Source organism: Nuphar pumila, chromosome 2, assembly GCF_984573655.1.
Source record: "Nuphar pumila chromosome 2, dmNupPumi1.hap1.1, whole genome shotgun sequence".
Classification (NCBI taxonomy): domain Eukaryota; kingdom Viridiplantae; phylum Streptophyta; class Magnoliopsida; order Nymphaeales; family Nymphaeaceae; genus Nuphar; species Nuphar pumila.
The window spans coordinates 65,534,861-65,546,708 of NC_143250.1; the positions used below are offsets into that span (position 1 = coordinate 65,534,861).

At 36.5% G+C, this 11,848-nt stretch overlaps 1 protein-coding gene across 1 annotated transcript; it reads left to right on the forward strand.

The window, feature by feature from the left end:
• Nucleotides 1-1,923: 1,923 nt before the first annotated feature.
• LOC149845611 (uncharacterized) lies at nt 1,924-3,366 on the forward strand. The gene is made up of 3 exons (XM_089988723.1): nt 1,924-2,127; nt 2,254-2,319; nt 2,488-3,366. The coding sequence occupies exons 1-3, from the start codon at nt 1,924-1,926 to the stop codon at nt 3,364-3,366; spliced, it is 1,149 nt and encodes a 382-aa protein (XP_089844849.1).
• Nucleotides 3,367-11,848: the final 8,482 nt, after the last annotated feature.

The window sequence follows — 11,848 nt, forward strand, 5'->3', positions numbered from 1 at the left end:
CCCCTGCCGGAACAGGCAGGGGGTCGACCCCCTGCTGTTCCGGCAGGGGGTCAACTCATTGGCGGAAAGGCTGGGGGTCGACCCCCTGCCCGAACAGGGGGTCAGTTAACCCCCTATGTTCCGTAAGGGTTTTAACCCCCTATGTTTCGTAAGGGGGTCGACCCCCTGCCGAAACAGCAGGGGAGTCGACCCCTTGTCGGAACAACCTCTTTTTTTTGTGGTGACTTCATTTTAAAACAACGTTTTTTTGTGCAGATTTTTCAACGGAACCAGCTCGTGCTCAGCCACCTGTGGTAAGTAAGTGACAAAAACAATGCAAATCAGGTAAATACCCGTGGTGAGTAAGTGATGCAAGTGTATCACATGCTATTTAATTTATTAGATGTAACACTTTATTGTTCACACACTCAGTTGTTGATATTTAGGGTTGCTTTGTTGGAGTTCGGAGATCATGCTGAACATGATTTTAATGTATGAATATGAAAGTGTTCTTATTTTTGGAGTACGGAGTCCATCCTAGGCATGATAGTAGTTAGTGAGATATTGAAGTGTGTTTGCTGCAGGTACATGTTTGTCATTTGTTTGATATGAATGATTACGATGTATTGCAATGTTTGATGTAATTGTATCCATGCTTGCATTTAGTTACTTTTAATTTGATTGTGACTTCCATGTGAAATTGTATAATGAAAGCATGCTTCAAATGATTGTATCGTGTCATTAATAGTTTGCACATGAAAATATTAAGTTATCAATGCATGCATCAAAATTCTTGTTATTGTATGACATCATATATTGCATGATAAATTTGATATTTTCTTCATCGTAGGATTCTGATTGTTCTCTTTTAATTCGTTAGGCTATTATTCGTAAGATCATAAGAAAATGACTGCAAACCGTGAATGGATGTACCGTAGGATAGTGGACAATGAGTTATCGCATGAATATATGGATGGTGTTGACAGTTTTATTGAATTTGCAACGACAAGTGTCAGTACAGTGGATCCCACAGGTCAAATTAGGTGTCCCTGCAAGATTTGTAAGAATAATCAATACTGACTGTTCTTTTCTTGTGTAGGTTGCTAGTGTGTAATTTAGGTGTCACGACAAATGTGTAATTTATTTTATTATATTTTGTTTATCAATACTGACTGTTCTTTTCTTGTATAGGCTGCTAGCGATAATCAGCGTAGCGGAGCTGAAGGGACAGATAAAGGCAATAAACAAGAAGACGCACAAAATCTTGGCGATGATTAGAGAACTGTGTTGAAGAAGTTCTATTTTTTTTTGTTTCCTAATTGTAATTATTGAATTGTAAATAATTAAACTTGTTAATTTTAAGGTGGAACGATTAATTATAGTAGGTTCCTTTTATATAGAATTTTTTGTGTAGTTTGTTTTTTATTTACAGGAAATATAAATTGTACAGGAAATATAAATTGTACCGTTCTCGGTATTTAATTTTCAAATAATTTTTTTATTTTCTTTCGTGTTTGCAACGGATTAGCGATGGAAACATCCGTCACTATGCATATAAATCTAGCGATGGCTTAACAACAGACGTAAATTCATCGCCAAGCCGAGGTCGCCGTTTAGTACCGGTGGATTGGCGACGGAATACATCGCTCGTTAGTCCGTCGCAATTAGCGATGGAACGGGCGACGAATTTATTCCGTCGCCAGTTAGCGTCGAAAAATTCTTGACGTAAGCATACCGTCGCCTCGTCGTCGCTAAGCCAGTTAGCGACGGATTAGCGACGGAATGTGGTCGTCGCTAATCCACTGCTTTGTTGTGGTGGAGGTTGAGTGGGTGTTCGATGTCCTACCTGTCCCCTTTGATAGGAAGACATATTTTGGCACATACCGTCTAAAGGGCGATGCCTAAAAGTGGTATGACACTTTGCGAAGGGTGAAGTACGTTGATATGGATGTGGTTTCCTGGGAGGTGTTTAGGAAGGGGTTCCTGAACACCTATTTTCCTTCATTCGCTCAGGAGCATATGCAACAGCGGTTCCTTGAGCTTGCTCAGGAAAGCACGAGTTTGGTGGACTACTCCACCAAGTTCAGGAGTTTGGAGTGCTATTGCTCAAACTTGTTCGCCAATAAAAAAGCAAGGGCGGCCAAGTTCGTGCGCTAGTTGAAGGATGAACTGCGGACTCGTGTGTTGATAAGCCGGCCTACTACCCTGACTGATGCGATAGAGTTTGCCACAATCCTGACATAGGACTGATAGAGGTCTAAGACTATATTTCAGAAAGGAGGTGGTAATGAAGGAGGTTCTTCGAGCGGGACGAGGAAGAATCCACCTACAGGTAGAAAGGTGCAAGGTGGCAAGAAGCAACAAACCCGTGATGGGCGACAGTAGGATGCACAACAGGGTCGACCCCAGCAACAGAGACAACAGGAAAAGGCCCAGTCAGTATGTCGCAAGTGTGGCAAGAACCATCCACTGGGTTTTTGCCCGATGTTCAAGGGGGTCTGCTATTAGTGCCAGCAACCAGAGCACATTGTTCCATTCTGTTCGAACAAGCCAACGGCTCAGGGAGGACAACAACAACAACAACAACATCAACAGAGGCCTCAACAACAACAAGGACAACGCAAAACCAACGAACGAGTCTATGCGGCTACAACAACCACTCAGGGTGATCAGACTGACCTGATCAAAGGTATCTTCTTAGTTGATGATCACTTTGCTCGAGTGATGTTTGATTCGGGTGTGACCCATAGATTTATTTCTGCGTCATTCACGAAATTGCTCGATTTGGTTCTTGTTAGCCTTGAAAGGGCTCTGGATGTGATGTCACCTACGGGTGCATCCTCTTCCTACAGAAAGCATTTTCTGGCAGTTAGCATTGTTATCGAGGGGCATGAGTTGTCTACCAACTTGGTCATACTAGATATAATGTTTTATGCTGTCATTCTGTGTATGGACTGGTTATCCAGACATAATGCTACCCTCCAGTGTCGGGGCAAGAAAGTTATCTTGGAACGTCCCGATTTGTCTGTATTGTCATTTCATTCGACTAGACCGGTAAGCGAGGTGAAGATTATTTTCGCTTTGAAGATCTTCAAGTACCACAAACATGGTTGTATGGTGTTCTTGGCTAGTGTGTCCATGCAAGACAGCCAGGCGACACCCTTGAAACAGTTAGACGTTGTCCACGAGTTTCAGGATGTCTTTTATGAGGACTTGCTAAGTTTGTCACCGCATCGAGAGATTGGGTTCTCGATCGAGCTAGTGTCTGGTACGACACCAGTTTCTCAAGCTTCGTATTATATGGCACCTGCAGAGTTAGTAGAACTGAAGAAGCAGTTGCAGGAGCTTCCTGACAAAGGTTTTATCAGGCTGAGTGTGTCTCCCTAGGGTGCACCGGTCCTCTTTGTCAAAAACGAGGATGGTTCAATGCGACTTTGTATCGACTACCTTATGTTAAACCAAGTAACGGTGAAGAACAAGTACCCATTGCCTAAGATCGATGATTTTTTCAATCAACTGAGGAATACAAATGTGTTCTCGAAGATCGACCTTTGTTCTGGTTACCATCAATTAAGAATCAAGACGGAGGATATTATGAAAACAACATTTAGGTCCAGATATGAGCATTATGAGTACCTATGGACTCACCAATGCCCCTGCAGCGTTTATGGACCTAATGAATCAGGTTTTCAGTTTATGGCTGGATTCGTTTGTCATCGTGTTCATCAATGACATTCTTATCTACTCGGAGAGTATAAAAGAGCATCAAGAGGATCTACAGATCATACTACAGACACTGAGAGAACACCAACTTTATGCCAAGTTCTCAAAGTGCGAGTTCTGGATTGATAGGGTGATGTTTCTCGGTCACGTGATATCCGAAAGGGGCATGGAGGTTGATCCAACCATGGTGGAGGCCGTTTTGTCTTGGGAGCAACCAAAGACGGTGACTGACATCAGGAGTTTCTTGGGATTGACAGGCTATTACCATTGATTCATTCAAGACTTCTCGCGTATAGTTACCCCGATGAATCGACTGTTGCAAAAAGGAGTGAAGTTTGAGTGGTCACCTCGATGCGAAGACAATTTTCAACAACTAAAGAAAAGATTGACCACGACACCCGTTTTGACGTTGCCTTCTGGTATGGGTGGTTTCGTTGTGTACAAAGATGCTTCGAGTACCGGACTAAGTTGTGTCCTTATCCAGCATGGAAAGGTCATAACGTATGCTTCTCGACAGCTGAAGGTGCACGAGAAGAATTACCCCATGCATGACTTGGAATTAGCGGCAGTGGTCTTCACATTGAAGATCTGGCGCCACTATTTATGAGAAATAGTTTGAGATCATGTCCGATCACAAGAGCCTCAAGTACATATTCACACAACGTGATTTAAATTTGAGGCAGCGTAGGTGGTTGGAGTTCCTGAAGGACTATGACTTCTCCATTGCTTACCATCCTGGTAAGGCGAATGTGGTGGCAGATACGCTTAGTAGAAAGGTGTCGGTCACAATAGCTAGCATGATTGGGTGCAGTTGGGATCTGGTCGAGGAGTTCGTCAGATGGTAGCCTTTTGTGAATGACTCCAAACGCATCCTTTATGCGGGGATGCAGGCAAGACCAAAGATCATAGATTGGATCGAGGAGCTTCAGTCAATCGATCTGGATTTCGAGAAGCTATGCGTGAGTGCCCAAAAGCCAGAGGCACAATTTCGCCGAGAAGAGGATGAAACCATCATGTTTGGAGACAGATGGTGGGTTCCGAAGGCGTTGCAGGAGGAGCTGATGAGTGAAGCCCATAGGTCTAGATATTCCGTTCAGTCTGGTTCCACCAAGACGTTTAAAGATCTTTAGAGGACTTACTGGTGGAATGAGATGAAGCACGACATCGCGGAGTTCATGTCCCGGTGTCTCACTTGTCAGTAGGTGAATATTGAGCACCAGAGACCTGGTGCACTTCTGCAGCCACTTCAGATCCCAGAGTGGAAGTGGGATGATATCTCAATGGATTTCATAGTAGGGTTGCCTAAGACCCGATGATAGCGCAATGCCATTTGGGTGATAGTGAACCATTTGATGAAGAGTGCTCACTTCCTCCCGATCAGAATCAGTCAGAGTTTGGAAAGTTTGGCTAATCTCTATGTGGATGAGATCGTTAGGCTTCAAAGGGTGCCACGTTCGATAGTGTCAAATCAAGATCTGTGTTTCACATCTCGATTCTGGCACCAATTACAGAAGGCTTTAGGCACTACATTGAAGTTCAGTATGATGTTCCACCCACAAACGGATAGGCAGACAGAGCGTATAATCCAAACCCTCGAGGACATGTTGAGAGCATGTGCTTTGGATTGGGCAGGCGAGTGGGACAAGCATATAAAGCTTGCAGAGTTTTCGTACAATAGTAGCTTTCTTGCCAGCATTGGTATGGCCCCGTATGAAGTTCTATATGGTCGACTTGTGATATCCCATGAACTTGGTAACTTTTATTAATCGGTCACACTAGATGGGTGGAACACATATGGTCTCCAATGCAATGCTCATTAAAAAAGAAAATGAATTTGAAAAGCTTTAGAGTTTTGCCATTTTTTCCCTTTCTATTAATAGTGACTCAGATTGACCAACTTCAGTCGTCTATGTTAATGAGTTTGAATTTTATTGCGTAGATCATATATGGTGCTAGCCTAATTTGTTTTTCACCCTCATTATTTCTACCTAAGACCCCACAATTACCAAAAGCTTTTAAAAATCTATGAAAGTCGCTTAATTGGAAGTTCATTTTCAAAGCGTGAGCCATGTACTTCTTTCATAATTATGATACCTTGTAAGAAACCTGCTTCCCATTATACAAATTTGAGCTTTTGCAAAGTTGGAAATGCAATTTCATGTTAAAGTAATTATATTTTTTAAAATTTATTTATTATTATAAAGCATATATATATATATGATAGGTACTTTTGAGCAAAATGGTTAAAGACGTGGCCAAGATAAAAGTCGAGTTTTGTCTATTGCTTCTTGCTCGCTTCTCCTTGTGTTGCTTACAAGTTTCATGTTTCATGCATTGTGGTGTTTTTTTAAAATACACCATGCACTTGACATTTTGCGCATCACTTCTCGCACCCACTTACAACTTTAGCAAGTATGGATCCAACATGGGTGGTGCTTGGCACAAGGCTAAGAAAGGTCCTGTCTAGGTGTAACACCCCAAAATTTTAACCCAAAAACTTTAGAGATTTTTTTTTTGTTTAAAAAAGCGAAAACCATCTTTTTCTTTGGGTTAAATATTTTGAGTGTGTTACAGTAAAATCAATCATCATAACTGAATTAAAATGTGAATAATATTCACTATTAACATTTAATTCAGTTCTAATAATTTAAAATTTACATCAAAGTATTTTCAATTCAAAATAATAATAATTGTTTTTTTTAAACTATCTCCAAAAAAGGAAAAGGCTGGCTCTCGACGCCACCCAAATATTTCGCGTCCGCTCCTCTGCTGCACATCATAATTTACCTAAAACGCATCAGACTTGTGAAAGCCTGATAGAAAATGTTATTCAGTACTCATAAATTAAAACAAGTATGCAAAAGAATATTCCTATAACTCACACATGCAATCAAATAATCATCAATTTAAAGATACATGCATTATATTGAATAGAATGATTTTTAATCACATACAGTTGACATTTTATGCATGAACAATTAAATGTGCATGCACTTACCATTGCAGAACGAATGACCATTTAAGCATGAGTGACTTACTTATCTTTGATTAGGCTTTTTTTTTAAAGTGATTCATGCTATTTCAATTTAAATGTACAATCAATTTAGGTTCTCACTTCTTAGCTTTGTGGGTATGACACAGGCAATAACCTGAATCAGGGCCATAAAGCAGGGAGTGTATTCATACAATTTGTGGCTTCGTACCTAGCCGAACATCTTTCACTAGTCTCGGGTCAGGGTCGATCGTATCGAGAGAGCGCTCCCAACACCGTCATCCTAATGTATCAGATTTCCACTCATGAGTTTCTAATCATCCACCCCATGGTCTACTACTGAGGCTTCCTCTATGTTTGTGGTTGGGGAGGAGCGACCTTTCATGCTCAAAATAATATCCGTGAAGCCAATATGTACCACTTATCTTCTCCTTGCAAGCATCAATAGTTTAGTGTCGCATGGTTAACCTTTTTAATTTGTTAAGTCCATACAGTTCACAATATGATTCTAATTAAAGATTCAGTCTCCCTTCATGGCTCATGGATGCACAGTTACAAATGTCAATCAATAGTCATACACAATTGTACATTTTTAACATTTTAAATTTTAAACATTCATTCATCAATAGGCACTGTCCATATATAATTAGATGCATTCATACACATCCTCGTTCAATGCATGTTTCATTTATTTTGATCATAGTTTGCAATAAGGCATATATGTGCAATAAATGCCTTATTCAATTTATGCCTCCATTTGAGTACTCACACCTATATAATATCTGTGTTGAGATTGTATTTACAGATTCAATATATCCTTAGAAACAAAATTTGAAATCCAAACATGCATTGCATTCATTGTGGTTCTGGTCTTTAGCTGGTCCGGGACTTGTTAAACTGACCTGGTATTGTAACTACCACAATAGTGTGTACAGTCTAGAAATATAGCTCAATTTTTGACAGAATCTATAAAATTTTGTCATCTTTCCGATGTCACAAACTGCTCAAAAAAATTTCTTCGAACGAGGGAGATACAACCAGTTTAGTGCTTGTCTGTACTTTTTTATTCCGGTTGTCGCTATTACGTGCACAGTCTGAGAATAAAGTTGAAAATTTCACAGGTTATGTGAAATTTTGTTAGCTTTTTAAGACCGTTTGTAAAAACTCCTCCGAATGAGGGAGATACGAATGATTTACCTGATGTATGTTAGGTTGGTTTTGCAAAATAGCAAGCAAAGTGCGTTCAAGTGACCAAAAATACGCAAACCGAATTGAACTTTACATAGTCTTTCACTAACAACATATCAGACATGAAAAGAATAAAATTTACATATTAACAACATAAATTTTTTGGCATATTGACCCCATATCCTCAGCCATTTAATCGGGTAAATGGCCCATCATCCCGAAAACGTTTTTCTCATAAAAGTTTTCAGTATTATTTATACACTGAATTTATTTTGGAACAACAATTATTTTCTATTTTAATTTTCTTATATTGATATTGTAGTCCACAATTGAGAGAAATAACAACATAACATCAGTTCTTTCATAGAAAATACAACCCATACTGAGTCCAAAATCATGAACTTACAGATTTTCCTGAAAATTGGGCAGTATAAACCCATGAGTCTTACTTTTTCTCAGAATCGGGCAGAGATGGCCCATCCAGGGAATGATCTAGATGGTTTAGGGGATTGCTCATAACTGATCCATGTGTGGGTCAATTCGATACAACTTCCCATACTCGATTTTGTGAAGGTTTGGCCTAAATCCGTTTTTTTTAATTGCGACAACACATGCATGATTTTGCACATTATAGTTTTTTTTCTCTAGGGACTGAGATGACCCCACCTGTGGTCTGATCAGACCCTTTCCTTCACTGATCAAATCTGATCCATGAGGGTTTTTGTTCGAAACCCCTCATGCATCCAGTTTCAGGCCAATCGGCTATGCTTGATTTCGCCGAATAAGGCTATAATATGTCAAAATCTATTTTTTTTCTATATTATAGCCCTGTCCGAAAACCCATTACATTCATATGTATATATATCAGATCTGATATGTAAATTTTCCATACATATGCAACCAAAATTTACCTTATCACTGGGATCGATTCGGGTTTAAATCGAGTCCTAGAAGCAATTTTTGATTATGAAAACATTTTTGTATGCTAAATATGGTAGAACCAACATTGAATCCACGTATGAATGGGTTGATGTATGGTTTCACCTATTCAACCTCGAAATATACTTGTGTATATGAGTCTTGATCTAGAGGTAAAGAATAGAAAAGTTTTTCATCAAAATCGGCGTAAACGTCAAAACAACCACTTCAATGGATCGATCCGCACCACTCCTTCGATGTGTGGCTACAACTCCTTGATCAACTGACCTTCAATGGATGTTCAGACCACCTACACTCAATAGAAAAAAGAGAAGCAAGAAAAAAAGAAAAGGAGAGAGAATGAGAGAGAAGAGAATAGAAGAGAGAGAAAAACTTGGAATATTCTAAAGAGACCAATACGGGGCATACCTCCTTGGTTCTTTATAGAGTTTCTCTCATCTTTCAAACCTTTTCTAATTCCTTAAGTTCCAACACAAACTTACCACTTTCCAAAACCACTTAGCTTAATACTACCATACCACTTATTTGGTAAGTTTTGAATTTATTTATTTTATTTTTCTCTTACTTGTTTTGGTTGTAGGAAACTTTTAGAAAAATATTTTAACTAAGTTTTTTAACATACACTTTTAAATTAAATTCCAGCATGATGTGCCATATAGGATGGGCCCACATAGGGGGATGCTCCACCCTATGGACCTCTACCATTTTATTAAACTTAGTTAATTCAAGTTTTTCATTTCATAAAATTCTTATTTAATATTTTGTATTATTTTAGATTTGGGATTTCAAATCCATACAAACCCAATCATAATTTAATACAATTACATTACCTACATATCAAATTAAATTCAAATTCACCTTAAATTTAATTCAAATTAAATTAAATTATAAATATAAATTTGTTCAAATTAAACTAAATTCTAATTCTAATTAGATTCAATTTCAAACCTTAATTACATTTTGATTTCTTTTATCATGTTAAATCTTAAGTTAGCATCAATTAAATTTCTAAATTTTTACCTAATCTAAATATAAATTCAAATTTTAATTATTTATTAATTACCAAAAAAATTATAGGTATTATATCTGGTATAAGTTTTATGAAATAAATTTTTAAAATTATATTTTTGATAAAAATATTTTGTAAAAGCCAGACACCAAATACTAAAAACCGGCTCGCACGAGTGGTGGAGTCCGAGTCGATTTCAAGGAATGGGAGAAACACTTTATATTCCACAGAAAACTAATCTACTCTTTATTGACTTAAAAAATAAAAGAATTAATTAACTAAGAGTGTAACCCTATGTAGAGGGCTTAAACAAATAATAATTAGTTAAGTGGCCTTATTACAAACCCAGAATAAATGAATGAATAAATCCTAAGCTAAAAATAAAAGAAAAGGGTCTTCAATGATGGATTTCTGGTCCCTTTTGATGCCTCTACTTTATTTGATATTCCTTTGCTTATTGTTGAGGACTCCCTGAGGGGTTCAAAGGGCCATTTGAGGAGACCTTTTGGGAACTTCAGAAGGCACTTTGGGGATACTTTTGAAGGCTTATCGCACGTTTAACCACTTTTCTGCAAGACAGAAGTACAAAACAGAGAAGAACTAGACAAAAACTCAATGTTAATTCAAAGAAAAATCACAAAAACAAGAATCTAACTACTAATAACAAACTAACTACATGTAACAAATATAAACTAACATATAACAAACTAAAACACTAAATGACAAAATAACAAAACTAACTAACAATCAAGAAACTAACTAATGTAACAAACGAATAACAATCTAACTAAATCAAGAAAGTAAACTAGCGAAACATCAAGAAAGGAATTAAAACTAATATAACTAACTAACTAACTAATTAATTAATCTAACATTAATAAATAACGAAAACTAATAAGAACTAACTAACAAAGGAAATTAACTAGCTAATTAACAATGCTAGCCGTCTAACATAGAAAATTCAAAACTTTACTAACATGTTAAATAAACAAGAACAAAAAAATAACAAACTAACTAACCTAATATCTAACCACTACTATACATAAATAACAAATTTAACAATCTAGAAATAAAGAAAACTAACTTAAATCAAGAATTCAATTTAACAAACAACTAGCTAAATGACAAACACAAAAAACTAACTAACTAATTAACTAATTAGCAATTACTATCTACTGTACGGATCAACAAAGCTAACTGATTAGATCTGGAAATAACTAATAATAAAAAAAATTAACTTAGGCTATTTAATCTTCTTAACTAATAAAATAAAGAATCAGCTATTCTATTTCTTTAATAAACTATGTAAGATAAACCCAATCTAAACTATAACTAAGTAACGTGACTCTATTTAAAGCTATACTAACTAATATATTAGACTAACATTAATATGGAACAATAAATAAATTAATCTAGGCTATCTACCTAACTAACAACGAATTGAAATAAAAGAGAAATCGACAACTACTATTATAACTTATCTACATGGTGTACACGATATAAACTAATTAAATTACTTGAATCAATTAACCTAATCTAACTTCATTAAAAATTACCTTAATATGTAGCTACTCACATAAAAAAAAGCTATTCTATTAAAACAAAAAACGATAATTGGGATAAAAACATAATTCGGCTAATCTAATTAAATTTAAGCTATTTAATCTAATTTAAACTAATTTACTTCTAATGTAATTAAACTAAGTACAATTCTAATCTAATCAATAAGAAAAGGAATTAACATAAAATTAAAAACTATTAAGCAAAAAGAACTATTCTTTATCTAAATCAGCTAGATTAAAAACTAATTAACTTTGCTAAAAACAATAATTGAACTAGAGCATGATTAAATATTTAAATAAGCATTGAATTTAAATTCTAGAAATAAAAATCACAATAAACTAACTAAGGAAGACAAAAACTTAATCTATCCTATTCGGTTGTAAAAAAATGTAATTATAATAACTAATTATTCTATCGATTAATCTAATCTAATCTAATAATTGAATAAAACTAAT